Source organism: Schistocerca nitens, unplaced genomic scaffold (assembly GCF_023898315.1).
Source record: "Schistocerca nitens isolate TAMUIC-IGC-003100 unplaced genomic scaffold, iqSchNite1.1 HiC_scaffold_375, whole genome shotgun sequence".
Classification (NCBI taxonomy): Eukaryota; Metazoa; Arthropoda; class Insecta; order Orthoptera; family Acrididae; genus Schistocerca; species Schistocerca nitens.
Genome location: NW_026045909.1, coordinates 5,217,514 through 5,238,458, shown reverse-complemented (window position 1 = coordinate 5,238,458; position 20,945 = coordinate 5,217,514). Strand labels below are relative to the sequence as shown.

At 39.1% G+C, this 20,945-nt stretch overlaps 1 protein-coding gene across 2 annotated transcripts in view; it reads right to left on the bottom strand.

The window, feature by feature from the left end:
• Window positions 1–20,945, bottom strand: part of LOC126229552 (WASH complex subunit 5-like) — a 188,869-nt gene that overhangs the window by 67,616 nt on the left and 100,308 nt on the right. For both annotated transcript variants that reach the window (XM_049942316.1, XM_049942317.1), the window contains exon 14: window positions 12,776–12,958. In XM_049942316.1, the coding sequence (XP_049798273.1) occupies window positions 12,776–12,958 (183 nt within the window). The remainder of the gene's footprint in view (window positions 1–12,775; window positions 12,959–20,945) is intronic.

Here is a 20,945-nt window from a genome sequence, read left to right as displayed (position 1 = left end):
TTGTGCGAGTTGTCCCATGATGTTAAGGCATATGTTCTTCAAATTGCCTTTTTGTTTGACAGCACTATTCTTGCATAAATTTTTGCTATGTTGAATTCATCATGTTAAATTTGTCTTACAGACTCACTGTTAGTGTTTATTATGCTGGTGATCGTATACGTGCCAATCTTTGCAGAGAATTCGTTAATTCTTTGAATGTTTTCTTCAGTTCCTGCAGTCACAGGTCAACTTGGGTGTTCATCAACTTTCACCTCTTACTGACCTGCAGATAACTGTTTTCTGCCAAACACCTCCTTTAACATTTGAATACATTCCACTGGAAACTTTTTAATTTCATTAATACTCCAACAAGCTGTCTACTCCAAACCAAATTTCAAATGCCTCGTTTCTTCCAGGTTTTTTTATGGATTAATTCTAATTTTTAAGATGATGTATATTTTGATAGTCGATTGAGGATTTTATAGTCCTATCAACTGCTACACTCATTTGGAGCCACACTAAACCTTATACAAGATTTTAACAGGGTAAGGGCGAAAAAGTGTTTATGCACATTCGAGCTTGCTACTTACATGTTATTACCAGAGTGCACAAGCCACAAAGAAATCCTACTTTGTAATTTATTTTAGTAACAAAATATAAGTAACACTGATAAAAATTTTGCCCCCGTCAAAATCCTTGCAGGATCCAGCTACAAAAAGTTAACTAATCTGGCAGATCAAAATATTCTTTTAAGCCAAATTGTTACATAATATCTAAATAATTATAAAAACAAAAATAGTTGCGTACATATTGTTAAAAACATGATTAAATTAGAAAGTCTTATCTCTTCAATTTCAAAAATTGTTAATTTCCCATCCAAATTTTATCTGAATTATATTAATAAAAGTAACAACACAGTCTTCCTGTTTTAGAAATATTATACTTTTAATGTAACATATAAGTTTTTCTTTGAGGTAATGGCAATTTTTAATTCTTCATTAGTTTAGTTGTTATTTTTAAACTAGTCCACTGACTTAATTGTTTTTCACACAAATGTCCACCATATACCAGTGTAGCTTTGGAAAATAAACATAAAATAAAAAAAAAATGTGGCATAGCCTCAATTGCTACATCTATTTCTGATGCTTTAGGTGCTGCTTCTTGCAAAAAATTTTGTTTTTGATCTCTAGCTCTTTTTTCTTCTGAAGTAGCCATTTTTGCCTTTCTTGCACAACTGTCTTGTTTCTCTGTTCTTTCTTCTTCTTAAAAAATTCCACATATTTTGAATGAGCATCTTGTGCAGTGTGAACTAGGCTCTTAAGAGACTGAAACACTACGCACCACCAACATTCTGTACAGCATTGTGAACAACCAACAAAGCACCAAGACTTTCCTCATGCTGATTCTCTATTAAGCAGTCTGAATTAACAGAGAACCCTTTTTCAAGAGCAATATTTTCACGAGAAAGAATAAGTACCATCTTCACAAACAAAAGGGATACTGAACAAGGCTTTGGCAAGACTGCAAAGAAAGAAAACCAGAATTTATCCAGAGTCTGTGTGTCCAAATTGAATTTCTGTATTGCTTCAGCTGCACCAGGCAAATTGCTTTTGCTGTATTTTGTCTGCTTTTGCTCCCAAGAACCACTGCTTCTGGGTGCTTAGCATATCAAAAACAGTTCAACTAATGTTGAAGCAGTAATAAAAAATGATACCTTTGCTGGGAGAAGTTTATATTTCAGAGTGTTTGAGACAACTTTGAAATTATGATTATTTTGTTCAGAGGGTTTTTCAAGGAACCTAGCACTATATTTGCTCTCATGGCTACCCTCACCTTTTCAATCCAATGAACTGCATAAAACTTTAGAGGAAAAACATTATACTGTGTACTCAGCATGAAGTATCCTCTTCTAGACAGTGAATCTTTGCAAAGAAAATATAAACTGATCAAAAATTCCATTATTTTCCACTGTGTAGCTATCATGCCATCTTTAAAAGCAGGATGTACCACATGCAAGCCAGAACTACATATATCAAAGGAGAGTAGCACTAATAAGATTTGCATCCCTTGGGTCAGATTTGAGCTCTCTCATAACCTTCAAGTTCACTCTTGGACCATTCATAGACAACTGAATAATTGAAACTTCCTGGCAGATTAAAACTGTGTGCCCGACCGAGACTCGAACTCGGGACCTTTGCCTTTCGCGGGCAAGTGCTCTACCATCTGAGCTACCGAAGCACGGCTCACGCCCGGTACTCACAGCTTTACTTCTGCCAGTACCTCGTCTCCTACCTTCCAAACTTTACAGAAGCTCTCCTGCGAACCTTGCAGAACTAGCACTCCTGAAAGAAAGGATATAGCGGAGACATGAGAAGTTGTCAAGATCTGTTGAAAATCTGTTTTGAAAATATGGAGGTACACCATGTACTACACCGAAGAACCAAATAAATTGGTACAGGCATGCGCATTCAAATACAGATACAAATAAACAGCCAGAATACAAAGCTGAGGTCGGCAATGCCTATATAAGATAACAAGTGTCTGGCGCAGTTGTTAGATCAAGTACTGCTGCTACAATGGCATGTTATCAAGATTTCAGTGAGTTTGAACATGGTATTATAACCAGCGCACAAGCGATGAGACATAGCATCTCCAAGGTAGTGATAAAGTGGGATTTTCACATACGGCAATTTCATGAGTGTACCGTGAATATCAGGAATCTAGCAAAACATCAAATCTACATCTCTGCAGCTGAAAAAAGATCCTGCAAGAACGGGAACGACAAAAACTGAAGAGAATTGTTCAATGTGACAGAATTGCAACCCTTCTGCAAATTACTGCAGATTTCAATGCTGGTCCATCAACAAGTGTTAGTGTGCGAACAATTTAACAAAACATCATCAATATGGGCTTTTGGTGCTGAAGGTCCACTTGTGTACCCTTGATGACTGCATGACACAAAGCTTCATGTCTCGCCTGGATCCTTCAACACCAACATCAGACTGTTGATGACAAACATGCTGCCTGGTTGGACGAGTCTCGTTTCAAATTGTATCGAGCAGATGGACATGTACGGTTATCGAGACAACCTCATGAATCCATGGACCCTGCATGTCAGCAGGGGACTATTCAAGCTGGTTGAGGCTCTGTAATGGTGTGGTGCGTGTGCAGCTGGAGTGATATGGGGCCCCCGATATGTCTAGATATGACTCTGACAGGTGACACATATGTAAGCATCCTGTCTGATAACCAGCATACATTCATGTCCATTGTGCATTCTGACAGACTTGGGCAATTCCAGCAGGACAATGTGACACCCCCCACATCCAGAATTGCTACAGAGTGGCTCCAGGAACTCTCTTCTAAGTTTAAACACTTCTAATGGCCACCATACTCCCCAGACATGAACATCATTGAGCATATCTGAGATGCCTTACAACATGCTGTTCAGAAGAGATCTGCACTCCCTCATACTCTTACGGATTTATGGACAGTCCTGGAGGAGTCATGGTGTCAGCTCCCTCCAGCGCTACTTCAGACATTAGTCGAGTCCATACCATGTTGTGTTGTGGCACTTCTGTGTGCTCGTGGGGGACCTATGCGATATTAGGCAGGTGTACCAGTTTCTTTGGCTCTTCAGTGTACATGGTACATATGAGGTTGGTTAGAAAAGTTCTCGGAACGGAATAGGGAAAAAGTCACTAAAACTTCATTTATTTTTCAATGTAGACTCCTTGTAGATTAATGCACTTGGTCCAACAATGTTCCAGTGCCTTGACCCCATCCTGAAAATGAGTTTCCTCCAGGCCTGCAAAATAGTTGCCAACTCCAGCTATCAATTCTTTGTTTGAAGTGATTCTTCATCCACCAAGAAAAATTTTCAGTTTTGGGAAGAGATTGAAGTCTGACAGAGCCATATCAGGTGAATAAGACAGGGATGGCAACAATTCATACCATAGTTCAAGTAATTTTGCCACGGCGACAGCACGTATGCGGGCACCCATCTTGCAGATAATTTTTTCATTTTTAATTCTTCAGTTAAAATGTGATATACCCTTTCAAATGACATCTGGCAAGCATGAGCAATTTCACGCAGTTTCAATTGGCAACCCTCCATACCCATTTTGGGCACTTTTGCAATGATTTCTTGAGTAGTAACATATCTTGGCCGACCACAAGGTGGATCATCATCTAAGCTCTTCGGACCAAATTTAAATTCATTTTTCCACTTGGCAACAGTTGAATATGAAGGAGCAAAGTCCGCCAGTGTATTCTGGAAATTGGCATGAATGTCCTTTGCTCTCATATCTTTCTTTACGGAATACTTAATCACTGCTTGAATCTCGATTTTTTCCATCTTCGCAAATCACTACGCAGGAACAACAGAGCCATGTCACCGCCACAGCTCTCCTCCAAGAGCACTGATGTGGCACGTGTTTACAGGCAACAGTCCATTGAATATCGTGAACAACTCGTTGCGCTAGTGCTGCCCTCATGTGGTGATTCTGAGAACTTTTCAAACCACCCTTGTACTAATTTGTCCTTTTTTAATTGTATTTTTCTTGCAAATTCACTATAGGGGAACATAGCTTTCAAATTTGTAGCAGTGTCTGCTGCACTTAGAAAATAGAAATGTCTTTCAACTGCAGTCAAACACCACACTATTTCTGCTTACAAATTTCTGAGTCCACTTCCTGAGATTATGGCTGGTGCCGGTGCTTCAGACGTGCTTCCTTGTTGAGAGTTGGATACTTGTGCTGTCACTAACGATTCTCTGCCTTCTAGGAAAAATATATATTTTGCAACAATGTACCTTGTGCACGCTTGTCGGATAAATTCAATAACAATTATGTTTTCTAAAATATCTCACCAATAACACTATTTTCTGCAATGCTCTCCTGTTTTAAGGAAGACTATTGGAAAAATAGCTTAATTTCACATTTTTTGTTATAGTATCAAGATAACGATAAATAGTTTGGACAAGAAGAGAATAGAAGCTTTCGAAATGTGGTGCTACAGAAGAATGCTGAAGATTAGATGAGTAGATCACATAACTAATGAGGAGGTATAGAATAGAATTGGGGAGAAACTGAGTTTGTGGTACAACTTGACAAGAAGAAGGGACCGGTTGGTAGGACATGTTCTGAGGCATCAAGGGATCACAAATTTAGCATTGGAGGGCAGTGTGGAGGGTAAAAATCATAGAGGGAGACCAAGAGATGAATACACTAAGCAGATTCAGAAGGACATAGGTTGCAGTAAGTACTGGGAGATGATGAAATTTGCACAGGATAGAGTAGCATGGAGAGCTGCATCAAACCAGTCTCAGGACTGAAGACCACAACAACAACAACAACATCAAGATACTGCTTGTGCTGATTTGATTTAGTATCACTCCGGAGGGCGGTTCCTCGCATCGATCCTACATCTGTACTTTTATGGCACCGTCTACAATATACAGAGGTTTCAGATTTTGGATCAGCTCGAACCCAAGGATACTCCAACTCATAAAGTGGATTATATCTATAATATTAGAAAGTGTATAATCTACAGCAAACTCAGTTTATTGGTGTTTGTTGCCAGTGTGAAGGCACCTAATTGTTTAAATATAGTATTTTATGTATTTTAAACAGTTCAAAATAATTGGATATTTTTTCATCTTTCCATGCAAAAAAACTCTCTTGTTTTAAATGCATAAAGCATTCCTATACTGTGTATCAGCTTCAAAAAATTACTTTAATGATTTCTCCCTGCATGTCTATTATTATCATATCAGCATTTTAATTTGCATTAAAACATTCTTAAAAATCAATACATAAGGCAATGAGAAATTAAAGGCTATCAAATTTCCTAACATTAATTTTGCAGACTACAACACAACTTTTGTAACATAATTAACAATACACTTAACCCTAAATTTTGTTTAAACTCAAACAAATTCTATGAGTTACCTTTCTTACAGTAAACAGCTATCAATCAACTAAGTCCAGCTGCAAAAAAAAAAGAGGACTATGGACTACACGCAGTGGCAAATAACAAAAAATGTTACCATTTGCAATTATGAAGTTAAGTCCCCCAACCCGATGCTGTTTGTTGTGGCATCATCTTGTGCTGTAATCCTGCTGTTTTATAATACTGGAGGTCTTGACCTGGTGTTTATGCATGTTTAACATACCATGTTTATGTTAAGCGCACATAGCTTTTGTACTGCATACTGCAGCAGGAGCTATCACCAGTCTGATAATCGAAGTTTACCAAAAGTGAAGAACATCAAGCAAAAAAGTAAAATTAATCGGATGTGTTGCACTGTGTTTGTAGAAGTGACGTCATAAAGTATTGCCTACATAATAAATTTAATTCCTCTTCAAAATAATAAAGTCCTACACATTAATATACAATATATAAAACATTGGAAACTCCACATAGGAATATCAACAATGTAGGAAAAGATAGATTGTTACTTACCATAAAGAAGACACGTTAAATTAATGACAGGCACAACTAAAAGACAGTTGCACAAAGAAGCCACAGCTTTCATCAGCAAATAAAGAACATACACCATTCATATAAACAAGCAAGCAAACCTCACACACACATGACCGCCAACTCCTGCAGCTCAGGCCAGAATTCCATTGGCATTCTGGCCTGAGCTTGTTTGTGTCTATGAATGGTGTGTGTTTCTCTGGTTCCCTTTTGCTGGTGAAGGCTGTGGCACAAAAGCTTCACATAAGTGTCTTTTAATTGTGCCTGTCTGCAACTTAACATGTCTTCTTTACAGTAAGAAGCAATCTATGTTTTCCTACATTGTTAAAATATATAAAATTAATACTTAAAAATCAAATTCCCAGGTTTTCCTGGCTTTTTAAAGATGCTCAAAAGTCCTGTATATATCCTTTTTTTTTTTAAATTCACAGTGCAGTACGCACACTATTGAAGTTAATGTGGTGTCATTTTTCTAAGTCAACCATTATCATAGCACAATTACTCAACAATGTCCTCTACAGCTCCTCTAAAGCTAAGGCTCAAAAGTAAAGCAAAGCAGACAAAGATGAAAGGATGTTTGGTAGTTCCAGAAGTATCAAGGTTAACTACATTCCAATGCCACCTCTTCCCACACAATTGCACAGCTGGAGGTGCACATTCTTGTTATCTAATTGCAACACCCCAAATTCTTTGCTATACATGAAAGCATTTGGATACTTGTCACAAAATATTTCACTTCTATTCTGTAATGTGGTGAACATCACTTTATCTGTTCTTGAGACATGCAGCAGTTCTAAATGTGATTCAAGTGCTGTTATTATTATTGTTATTACTATTATTATTATTAGTAGTAGTATTTGGTGACACTGCATGTCTGCAGCAATGTCTTTTCACACGTCAATACGAAATTAGGAGTGGGAATTATACTTGTCAATTCAAGTTACTGTCACATCCCAAATTTTAAATGTGCATCTTGCATATCATGTAATGAATTTAACACTTAAACAGTGGATAATCCAGGATGGAGTGTAACGTTATAATGAAAAGAATAGTTGTTACTCACCATATAGCAGACACGCTGAATCGCAGAAAGGCACAACAAAAAGACTATTGGAAAGTTAGCTTTTAGCCAACAAGGCCTTTGTCAAAAGCAGACAGCGCGCGCGCGCGCGCACACACACACAGGCGCAGGCGCACTCACACACACGCACACGCGCGCGCACACACACACACACACACACACACACACACACACACACATTTGACCGCAGTCTCTGGCACTGGAGCCAGACTGTGAGCAGCAGCGCATTATGAGAGAGGCAATGGGGTGGAAAAGAGGGGGCTGGACAGGAGAGGGGTAGGGACACAGGGTGGGGCTGGGGGGACAGTAAAGTGCAGCTGGAAGTGTGCAAGGGTAGGGCAGCTAGCTGCAGTTGGGAGGTTAGAGTGAGGGCAGGGGAGCAGAAAAGGAGAGAAGTAAAAAAACTTGGTGCATTTGTGGAATGAGGGTAGTGTAGTGCTGGAATGGGAACAGGGAAGGGGCTAGGTGGGTAAGTCCAATGACTGACGAAGTTTGAGGCCAGGAGGCTACCACCCACTATCCTTCCACAGTGGTATTCCACCACCCACCAAACCTACACATTATCCTCATCCATCCTTACAAAACCCCTGCCCCCCCCCCCCCCAACCTGTTGCCTCATGGCTCATTTACCTGTAATAGACCACCACCTACTCCAGTCCAGTCACAAACTTCACCTATCCCATAAAAGACATGGCTACCTGTGAAACCAGTTAAGTGACCTACAAGCTAAGTTCAAACCACTGTGCTGATTTCTACATGGGCATGTCAACGAATAAGCTGTCTCTCCACATAAATGACTACCAACAAACTGTGGCCGGGAAACAACTGGACCATCCTGTTGCTGAGCATGCCCCCTGCGATGATGTCTTTCATTTCAATGACTGCTTCACAGACTGTGCCGTCTGGATCCTTCAGACCATCACCAGCTTTTCTGAATTGCACAGGTGGAAAATTTCCCTGCAATGTATCCTACGTTCCCATAACCCTCTTCCTTCAACTTCCATTAGTCATTGTCGTTACCCATCTAGCCCTTCCCTGTTCCCATTCCAGCACTACACAGTCGTCATTCCACCAACATACCCAGTCTTTTTACTTTTCTGTATTTCCACTACCTCCCCTCTCTCCCCCACCATCCATCTAACCTCCCAACTGCAACTAGCTGTCCTACTCTCCACCTTGTCCCTGCATGCTCCCAGCAGGACTTCAGTATCTCCCAACCCTAACCTGTATCCCTTCCCTCCCTCCCCCACCCCCCTCCCTTACCCCCACCCAGTTGGCTCTCCCACAATGTGTTGCTGCTTCAAGTCTGGCTCCAGATGCCAGAGATTGTGGTCATGTGAGTGTAAGTTGCGTTTGTGTGTGTGTGTGTGTGTGTGTGTGTGTGTGTGTGTGTGTGTGTGTGTGTGCACAGGTGCATGTGTGTATGCTGTCTGTTTTTGATAAAGGCCTTGTTGGCTGAAGGCTTTTTTTGCAACTCAGTGTCTCCGCTATATGGTGCGTAGCAACAATCCTTTTCATTATATTGAATTTAACACTTAGTGTGCAACAGACATAATACTATGGCTATTGTAGGAATTGGAGTGTGCAGTGGAAATAATTTACGTCATATCATTACTATCATTTTCCATGTTCTCCAACACATATTTATGACTCCCACAAATTTCTGTGAGGTATGCAGACCTCATTGTTTCTGCTGCGATGGCTGATGATGGTAGCAGCATCACTGGAGAAAATAATTGTTATTTTTGAAGTCTTTATTGTTGTCCCTTGCTTTGTAGGCATTAACTGACAATCAACTTCTGTTTCATGCTTTTGTGCATTTTTGTGTTGATTTTGTGTTCAAAAAGTGCAGTGAAGAGGAGAAATGTTTTGAGCAAATGGTTTGCTAAGTCCCTCACAAGTCTCCAGAACATGAAAATGAAGTACTTAATGAAGGTTCACATAATAAGTCATCTGAAAATAGTGTAACACTAGAACTCCTTTTCATTTTTTTTTTCTGCAGCCAATACTATTAAATTGGAGTTTAATTTAATCCCAGCCATACCAAAATAAGCATGTTTAAAGTAGGTAGTCGAATAAACTTAAAAATGCTTTCAATTTCCAACTACAGAATTCAACACACAAGTTATAACCTCCAAAAAAATCACAAATTTTAGTCAGTCCCCAGGTAATTACTGCTACCCATGAGACCCCCACCCAAAGTGTTAAGCATTAAAGCCACAGGCCCTGCTTTCACAAGCTGGAACACAACTATTGTACAGGGTGATTACAATAAAAGTTAAACTTTCAAACCACTGTGGAAATAACACCACTGGTCAGAATGATGTCAAATTGCAATGGAATATTATCAGAAAAGAGGGAAAACATATGGCAGAAGAAAAATAAATAATTACAAAATGCAGCAATAGATGGCACTGTAAGCATCATAATTTAATAGTAGTTGACTACAAATGACAAATGAATTACACAACAATGCCTATGGTGTACAGGTGTGATACTGTTAGTTATGTAAGCCCATCCACCACGGCAAGGTCATGTCACATGGGTTGGGAAAAATAAGTTTTTAATTGTCCTGAGGCCAAAAACAGCATAAATAGCATTAATAAAAATCAAATCGGATTATTAATTTCTGTTTGACTGGCGTAAAACATGTTCAATATGCTGTCCACCGTTTTCTGCCATTTTCTGCAACAGGTTAAAACTGAGGAACAGCATGTTCCACAACTCGGAGAAGTGTTTCCGGGGACACGTTCAGAATGTGCTATGCAACGCCTGCCTTCAATGCAATCGGAACACTGAACACAACATCTTTCTGATAGCCCCACAGCCATAAGTCACACAGATTAAGATCTGGTGAACGGGACAGTCAGGTTGTATGGAAATGGCAGCTGGTAATTCTAGCATTTCCAAAATGGCGCTTCAGCAGCTGCTTAACTGGATTTGCTACATGCGGAGGTGGACTGTCTTGCATAAAAATGAACCCATCCACACATCCACGCTGCTGGAATGATGCAGTTGCACAAAAGACACTCCTAGCACTTACCAGTGACGTTATAGGTAACAGGACTGGAAGCATGTGTTGCTTTAAAAAAAAAAAAAAAAAAAAAAAAAAAAAAAAAAAAAAAAAAAAAAAGGCCCTATGATAAATGATACCATAAACCCGCACCACACAATGAACTTTTCAGGATGAAGTGGTACTGGTTGATTTGCATGTGGATTTTCCATTGCCCATATTTGACAATTCTTTATACTGACATAACCTGTCAGATGGAGGTGGGCTTTGTCTGTCCACAAAATCTTCCGTGGCTAATCATTTTCCACTTCCATGCAAGTAAGAAATCATGTCAACAGGAAGCAACTCGTGCACATGGATAATTTTGAATGGATAGCAAAGAAGGATGTTTCATAGGATTTTATGCACCGTGCTCATGGGTATGTCCAATGTTCGGGCAATTCTCCGTGCACTACACATTTGCACACCACCACTTCGTCTCCTCCTGCACCGCTGTGGCCACTGCTTTCAGTGATGTTGAATCAATTCGTTTCCTCCCTCTACCAGGTTGCACACGAAAAGAACCCATCTTTTTGAATTTCTGAATCATTTTCTCCAGACCCACAGCAGTCATCGGACCAACGCCTTTTTTCAGACCCTTCAGTGTCCAGAACTTCTGCAGTGCGACTTGTGCACAGTCATCATTCTTGTAATACAGCTTTACAAGCAGAGCACAATCCTCAATTGCGACATCATGGAAAACGTCGCAGACGCTAAAGGAGGAAAAGCCTTGTACCCAGCATGTTTATACCAACTTCAATGGGTCGTGCACATGACAGGCATTTACATTTACGTATTCTGATACATACAATGCCATCTACTGATCAATTTTCACACAATTTTTTTTTCTTCTGCCATACATTTTCCCCCTTCTCCAATAATATTCCGTTGCAATTTGACATCAATCTGACAAGTGGTGTTATTTCTACAGTGTTTTGAAAATTTAACTTTAATTATAATCACCCTGTACAACTATGAAGGTGAGTAGAATACAATACTGTAGCAATTACAAAAATTACACATCAAGTTTTAGTGGGACATGAAGTGAGTATAGTGGAGAAACAACAGGTGTAGCATGGGAAGAATGACTGCTTGTTGAGTTTCTGACTGAGCTGTTATTTTCCTAGTTTTATCTCCATGGCCTCTACAGGATCAATACTTAGGGGACCAAGGTATATTAATACTTTCTGATCTGAAGATAAGATTTTTGAGCTTTGAATCAGTTTGTGTGAGATGTACAGTGTCTTTCATTGTGTGTCTGCCAGTCAAGATTTTTTTACTGTTTCTGTGACATTCTCCTATCAGTCTAATATGTTTTTGATGATTTGTACTGCCCTTCTTTGCATAAACTGGATGCCAGTACCCCTACACTTGAACAGTATTCCCACCTATGGGCCATACAAATGTTTTGCATGCAATCTTTTTTATAGAAAAATTGGTGACACACATTATCCTACCAAGGAATTGTTGCCTACAATTTGCTTCACCTACAACTATGTGACTGTTCCATGTTATATCTTGGCACATCGTTAGTATCAATTGAGTGGCATGAATTACTAACTAAGGTTAGGAGCCATTAAAGTAGTAGTCAAAGGCTACATAACATTTATGCTTCAAGAAATGTATTACATTGTATTCCTCCAGCCTAAGAACTTATTTTCACACAGGCTGATGGGCGTGTGTATGTGTGTGTAAGTGTAGTCTAGCTCAAAAAATAGATTCAGCTGAAGTTATCAGTCTTATTTATTTGCCTTCTGATGATTCAACAGCTCTACTGTGCAGCAAGTTGTTACTTTTACCCCTAAGTTATTTCTATTTACATTCTACAAGGACTTTCCATTACCATAGTGAAACTGATATTTAGTATCTATCAAATCATTAATGTATAGCATGAACAATAATTGTCCTATAGCTCCTCTCTAGTTCATACCAAGTACAGCATTACTCTAGCGTCTATACCTGACTCTCTATACAGGATAATATGCTGTGTCTTGCCTATGAAATTATTGATCCAGTTACAATTAATGTTAGGTAACAAGAGGTACTGAATGAAAAGATTTTCACACATCTACCAGCAATTCGAAAAATACTAGTTTATCTGATGGGGAACAAGATGTCAACAGCATTATAAAAATTTAGATCTTATTGTAACAGAATTCATAGAATCTGTTTACACTAACCTTGCTTTTCTGGTTGAAAACCAGTAATGAGTTGAGTGCAGTAGCTATTTGTTTAACAAGTTCTTTGCGAATGCCATCTTCCAGTAACTGTTTTGGATCCACACGGATAATACCAACTAACGTACTTTTCATTTTTAGAATACCTTCTGTGAAGACTGAAACAGCATGTGTTAAGCGTGCAACCTGACAAAGTAAAAGTAGATTATCAACATTCAGCAAACTCTCCATCAATGACCATTAACTTCAAATTCTAAGAACATTTTCTTTGAAAGGAGAAGGAACTATAAAATAATAATCACTTTGCAGATATGATATAAAGGACCATACAACTGTATATGTGCATCCTGCCCAAATATAACCGAAATGAAATGCAATTAGCATTAACAAAGACATATTACTATCTAGTATGACATAACACAATTTAGTTTCACATTAACGGAGCTTTTGGATAACAAAGTGCACTGCTGTCTAATTGCTTTTTTTCAACTGGCAGTTGCACACACCGTGTTTCTCCCTGATAAAAATTGTTATCTCCAAAGTCAATGTCCTCATCTGAAGATGAAGAATAGGTCGCCATTGAAAATAGTTAATAAATCTTTATCAACTGAGGACGTTGTTTACAGTTTCTCTCAATAAATATGCCACAGGTTGAAACAGAGCCAGATTACATTTTTGGAGACCTTTTTAAAGCAACTGATAGCATAAATCATGAAATGTTGGTAAAAAACTGCATTTTAATTAAATTAATGATTAAAAAAATTATGAGTTGGAAAGAATGAAGAAAGTTGAGCTCAATATTTGTAAGATGACAAATAGAACGCATTTTATGTGTGATAACAAATAAAAAAATATAGCTGTAATAATGTACCATAAGCTACTCTTTATGGCATAATCCTTATCACTTCAGGCACAGGGTTGCCTTCATAGTCTCGGATGTTATTGAATTTAGCATATGTTAAAATTCAGGAGTAAGTAAGAAATATGTATTTTTTTATTTTCTCCAAAAAATTTCCTGCCTCGAGATAGAGGCCTCCAACGATGACACTGCGAACACCATTTTCAAGATGTTAATTTCGGATTTTTTTTTTAAAAAATGCAGTACCTCTGTAACAGTTGTAGGTATTTTGTTAGAGTTTTTTAATTTGAAAGATAATTGCATTATGATTACAATGGTCTCCTCTGTTTGGACATATCTGTTAAATTCTTTTACAGCCATCTTTTGAATTTTTTTTATAATTTACAGTTTTTTTTCCCTCCAAATAATGCCAGTCCAGAAAAGTTAGATTTTATCTGTTGATTAGTACCATGTAGTATTATATTCTCTGTAAAGGAGAACTTCCACTTTTACTTTGGGCAGGTTTTATTTTAAAAAATCATTTTTTTTTAACTTTCATGGGTAATGTATGTCTTCACGTAAGTTGTTTCTTAGTAATTTCTTTGTTACAATGTTTATTTCTATTGTCTTCATTGCAGTTATTTCTTATCACTTTCTTTGTTGCAGTTTTTCTTTTCACTTTCATTGTTGCATATATTTCTTACACTTTGTTATAGTTTCTTGTCAGTTTCTTTGTCGTGGCTGTTCATTGCAGGTTTCTGTATTGTAGTTGTTCAGTGCTAATTTGTTTACTGAACAGGCTTCTAAGAAATCTGAGACCATCCTGTGAGTTCTGTGTTTTCATGAGGAATTTCCAGTTGACACAGTTGCAGTGTGTTCTGCAAAAAGAACTGTTTGAAATGTCTTCTGACTAGGGCCATAGGAGACTATTTGCATATCCATAAATGAGTGAAATGAGTGATAAGTAAGACAAACAAAAAAACAGACTTTGTTCAGGTTGGGAATAAGTGTTCTCATTTGAAGACTCTGTTTCAAAGTTAAGATTTTTCCAGTGATGACTTTTTGTGTTCTAAATGTTTTGACAGAATAACAACAATGATACTATCTGAACAAGTGAAGCCTCCCATGGTGTAGATGATGCAGATTTTGCATCAATAGAGGAAGAATTAAATACCCTGAATCAGTGAACTACAAAGGTAGGTGTTAGTCCTGTTAAGAAACTGTGGTCAGTGAGGTCTAGTCATAAGCTCTCTGCATAAAGAAAGTGCAGAGCAATTACTAAAGCTATGGATGAATACACTACAGCAAAACTGACCACACTCTTCAAAGTACAAATTCGTTGTTGTTGTTGTTGTTGTGGTCTTCAGTCCTGAGACTGGTTTGATGCAGCTCTCCATGCTACTCTATCCTGTGCAAGCTTCTTCATCTCCCAGTACCTACTGCAACCTACATCCCTCTGAATCTGCTTAGTGTATTCATCTCTTGGTCTCCCTCTACGATTTTTACCCTCCACGCTGCCCTCCAATGCTAAATTTGTGATCCCTTGATGCCTCAAAACATGTCCTACCAACCGATCTCTTCTTCTAGTCAAGTTGTGCCACAAACTTCTCTTCTCCCCAATCCTATTCAACACCTCCTCATTAGTTACGTGATCTACCCACGTTATCTTCAGCATTCTTCTGTAGCACCACATTTCGAAAGCTTCTATTCTCTTCTTGTCCAAACTGGTTATCGTCCATGTTTCACTTCCACACATGGCTACACTCCATACAAATACCTTCAGAAACGACTTCCTGACACTTAAATCTATACTCGATGTTAACAAATTTCTCTTCTTCAGAAACGATTTCCTTGCCATTGCCAGTCTACATTTTATATCCTCTCTACTTCGACCATCATCAGTTATTTTACTCCCTAAATAGCAAAACTCCTTTACAACTTTAAGTGTCTCATTTCCTAATCTAATCCTCTCAGCATCACCTGATTTAATTTGACTACATTCCATTATCCTCGTTTTGCTTTTGTTGATGTTCATCTTATATCCTCCTTTCAAGACACTGTCCATTCCGTTCAACTGCTCTTCCAAGTCCTATGCTGTCTCTGACAGAATTACAATGTCATCGGCGAACCTCAAAGTTTTTACTTCTTCTCCGTGAATTTTAATACCTACTCCGAATTTTTCTTTTGTTTCCTTTACTGCTTGCTCACTCCTTTCCCAACCACTGCTTCCCTTTCTTGCCCCTTGACTCTTATAACTGCCATCTGGTTTCTGTACAAATTGTAAATAGCCTTTCGCTCCCTGTATTTTACCCCTGCCACCTTCAGAATTTGAAAGAGAGTATTCCAGTTAACATTGTCAAAAGCTTTCTCTAAGTCTACAAATGCTAGAAACGTAGGTTTGCCTTTTCTTAATCTTTCTTCTAAGATAAGTCGTAAGGTTAGTATTGCCTCACATGCTCCAACATTTCTACGGAATCCAAACTGATCTTCTCCGAGGTCCGCTTCTACCAGTTTTTCCATTCGTCTGTAAAGAATTCGCGTGAATTTGCAGCTGTGACTTATTAAACTGATAGTTTGGTAATTTTCACATCTGTCAACACCTGCTTTCTTTGGTATTGGAATTATTATATTCTTCTTGAAGTCTGTGGGTATTTCACCTGTCTCATACGTCTTGCTCACCAGATGGTAGAGTTTTGTCATGACTGGCTCTCCCAAGGCCATCAGTAGTTCTAATGGAATGTTGTCTACTCCCGGGGCCTTGTTTCGACTCAGGTCTTTCAGTGCTCTGTCAAACTCTTCACGCAGTATCTTATCTACCATTTCATCTTCATCTACATCCTCTTCCATTTCCATAATATTGTCTTCAAGTACATCGCCCTTGTATAAACCCTCTATACACTTCTTCCACCTTTCTGCCTTCCCTTCTTTGCTTAGAACTGGGTTGCCATCTGAGCTCTTGATATTCATACAAGTGGTTCTCGTCTCTCCAAAGGTCTCTTTAATTTTCCTGTAGGCAATATCTATCTTACCCCTAGTGAGACAAGCCTCTACATCCTTACATTTGTCCTCTAGCCATCGCTGCTTAGCCATTTTGCACTTCCTGTCGATCTCATTTTTGAGACGTTTGTATTCCTTTTTGCCTGCTTCATTTACTGCATTTTTATACTTTCTCCTTTCATCAATTAAATTCAATATTTCTTCTTTTACCCATGGATTTCTATTAGCCCTCGTCTTTTTACCTACATGATCCTCTGCTGCCATCGCTACTTCATCCCTCAGAGCTACCCATTCTTCTTCTACTGTATTTCTTTCCCCCATTCTTGTCAATTGTTCCTTTATGCTCTCCCTGAAACTCTCTACAACCTCTGGTTCTTTCAGTTTATCCAGGTCCCATCTCCTTAAATTCCCACCTTTTTGCAGTTTCTTCAGTTTCAATCTGCAGTTCATAACCAATAGATTGTGGTCAGAGTCCACATCTGCCCCGGGAAATGTCTTACAATTTAAAACCTGGTTCCTAAATCTCTGTCTTACCATTATATAATCTATCTGATACCTTTTAGTATCTCCAGGATTCTTCCAGGTATACAACCTTCTTTTATGATACTTGAACCAAGTGTTAGCTATGATTAGGTTATGCTCTGTGCAAAATTCTACAAGGCGGCTTCCTCTTTCATTTCTTCCCCCCAATCCATATTCACCTACTATGTTTCCTTCTCTCCCTTTTCCTACTGACGAATTCCAGTCACCCATGACTATTAAATTTTCATCTCCCTTCACTACCTGAATAATTTCTTTTATCTCGTCATACATTTCATCAATTTCTTCATCATCTGCAGAGCTAGTTGGCATATAAACTTGTACTACTGTAGTAGGCATGGGCTTTGTGTCTATCTTGGCCACAATAATGCGTTCACTATGCTGTTTGTAGTAGCTAACCCGCACTCCTATTTTTTTATTCATTATTAAACCTACTCCTGCATTACCCCTATTTGACTTTGTATTTATAACCCTGTAATCACCTGACCAAAAGTCTTGTTCCTCCTGCCACCGAACTTCACTAATTCCCACTATATCTAACTTTAACCTATCCATTTCCCTTTTTAAATTTTCTAACCTACCTGCCCGATTAAGGGATCTGACATTCCACGCTCCGATCCGTAGAATGCGTTTTCTTTCTCCTGATAACGACGTCCTCTTGAGTAGTCCCCGCCCGGAGATCCGAATGGGGGACTATTTTACCTCCGGAATATTTTACCCAAGAGGACGCCATCATGATTTAATCATACAGTAAAGCTGCATGTCCTCGGGAAAAATTACGGCTGTAGTTTCCCCTTGCTTTCAGCCGTTCGCAGTACCAGCACAGCAACCCCATTTTGGTTAATGTTACAAGGCCAGATCAGTCAATCATCCTGACTGTAGCCCCTACAACTACTGAAAAGGCTGCTGCCCCTCTTCGGGAACCACATGTTTGTCTGGCCTCTCAACAGATACCCCTCCGTTGTGGTTGCACCTACGGTACGGCCATCTGTATCGCTGAGGCACGCAAGCCTCCCCACCAACGGCAAGGTCCATGGTTCATGGGGGGAGAAATTCCTTCTTCAGGAGAAAATGAACCAAAACACTCTTGCACCTATCACCAGGAATTTTTCACAAATATCAATTCAGCTTTTGAATATTGTGCACCCTAAAGTGAAAAGCTGCAAGTTTTAACTATCATTCCAGAGACATTTTCAAAGAAAACACTTTTGTACCATGTTACATTAGTATCAAAGTACATGTAGACAAATCAAGAAATGTGAGATCTGTAAAAGAAGTCTTTGGAAGACCAGGTCCCTATTATTGTCATCCTGTAGAACCAGCTCAAGTTCAAATAGTGCAGACATTTTATCTGGAAGATAAATGGGACTGTTCTCGTCAGAGTGCCAACAAAAAAGACCCTATAACTGTAACAGTTGAAGGTCAAAACATTGTGAAAGTGAAGAGGTACATGACTGACCATATTAAACAAACTTTTGCAATTTATAAGAGCAGCTATACAACTTCACATATTGGAAGATCAAAATTTTGTGCACAAAGACCTAAGTGGGTAGTTCCACACCCACCTAGATATGTCTGTTTATGTGTGTAATGTGCAAATTTAGAACTGATTGTGTAGTAACTTTGAAAAAAGTGCTGGAGCACATGACACATAACATCTTGGTTGGGTGTGTGAAGTCGTTAGTGGTCTGTGATGTAAATCAAGAGACTTGTTTGTTTCAAGAGTATGGTGACTGCCCTGGAAAAGGAGGTCTGTCTTTACAGACTCTTGGCCTGGAAGACATAGCAGATAACTCTGCAGAAATTAGATACGTGACATGGGAGGAAAATAAACTAATCAAGAAAACTGTTGCCTTTGACAGTTTCACTGATGAACTTGGTAAATGGTCAGTGAAAGCAGTAACACACCAGCATCTGAAAAAACTGCAGCAGCGACACATTGCAGAAGTGAAAGGGTGTGTACAGGCTGAAGAACTATGTTTCGTGCTTCACTGTGATTTTGCTGAGAACTGGTCTGTAATTCTCCCACAAGAAGTACAAGGGTATCATTGGAGTAACGAACAGGTTTCAATTTTTACAGGAGTAACATATTTTCAAAACAAGATCACAAGTGTAGCAGTTATAAGTGATGACTCAGCACACGCTTTGCTAGTGATGCGCAAAATTCTTCAACTGCAAACAGGGGCAGAGAAGATCATCATTATTTCTGAAGGAGCTCCTAGTCATTTTAAAAATCGTTACCAGCTATTGGAATGGAGTAAGTCGCTTGTGCCAACTGACTAGGTATAGGGTGCTACTGGTCATGGGAAGGGTCCCTGTGATGGTGTAGTACACCTGCTGAACCACCATGCTACAAAACTTAATCTTTCCAGACCACATACAGCTGTGATTCAGAATGCTGAGGATTTTACAAGAGTCTGTGATGTTCACCTGCTTTATTTCATTGTTGATTGTCCTTGGTGTTGAAGAAAAAGCGTTGTGATACTGGCTGAAAAATGGAGGGTGTAAGTTCAACACTGACTACTTTAAATGACGTAGCCGACAGGTGCACATTTGTGTTTCACAGTTCTTTACTTTCAGTGTCCCCCCCCCCCCACCCCCTCCCCACCCACAATAATACACAGTTACTTGGCCAGTGCACTAATTTTTAACTTTCGATAAGCCTCAATAATACATTTCAGGCAATAATCCACATACTGCTACAATAGTTTACTGTTGAACATCTGTTGTTGTTGTTGTTGTGGTCTTCAGTCCTGAGACTGGTTTGATGCAGCTCTCCATGCTACTCTATCCTGTGCAAGCTTCTTCATCTCCCAGTACCTACTGCAACCTACATCCTTCTGAATCTGCTTAGTGTATTCATCTCTTGGTCTCCCTCTACGATTTTTACCCTCCACGCTGCCCTCCAATGCTAAATTTGTGATCCCTTGATGCCTCAAAACATGTCCTACCAACCGATCCCTTCTTCTAGTCAAGTTGTGCCACAAACTTCTCTTCTCCCCAATCCTATTCAACACCTCCTCATTAGTTACGTGATCTACCCACGTTATCTTCAGCATTCTTCTGTAGCACCACATTTCGAAAGCTTCTATTCTCTTCTTGTCCAAACTGGTTATCGTCCATGTTTCACTTCCATACATGGCTACACCCCATACAAATACTTTCAGAAACGACTTCCTGACACTTAAATCTATATTTGATGTTAACAAATTTCTCTTCTTCAGAAACGATTTCCTTGCCATTGCCAGTCTACATTTTATATCCTCTCTACTTCGACCATCATCAGTTATTTTACTCCCTAAATAGCAAAACTCCCTAAATAGCAATACTCATTTCCTAATCTAATTCCCTCAGCATCACCCGATTTAATTTGACTACATTCCATTATCCTCGTTTTGCTTTTGTTGATGTTCATCTTATATCCTCCTTTCAAGACACTGTCCATTCCGTTCAACTGCTGTTCCAAGTCCTTTGCTGTCTCTGACAGAATTACAATGTCATCGGCGAACCTCAGAGTTTTTAATTCTTCTCCATGAATTTTAATACCTACTCCGAATTTTTCTTTTGTTTCCTTTACTGCTTGCTCAATATACAGATTGAATAACATCGGGGAGAGGCTACAACCCTGTCTCACTCCTTTCCCAACCACTGCTTCCCTTTCATGTCCCTCGACTCTTATAACTGCCATCTGGTTTCTGTACAAATTGTAAATACCCTTTCGCTCCTTGTATTTTACCCCTGCCACCTTCAGAATTTGAAAGAGAGTATTCCAGTTAACGTTATCAAAAGCTTTCTCTA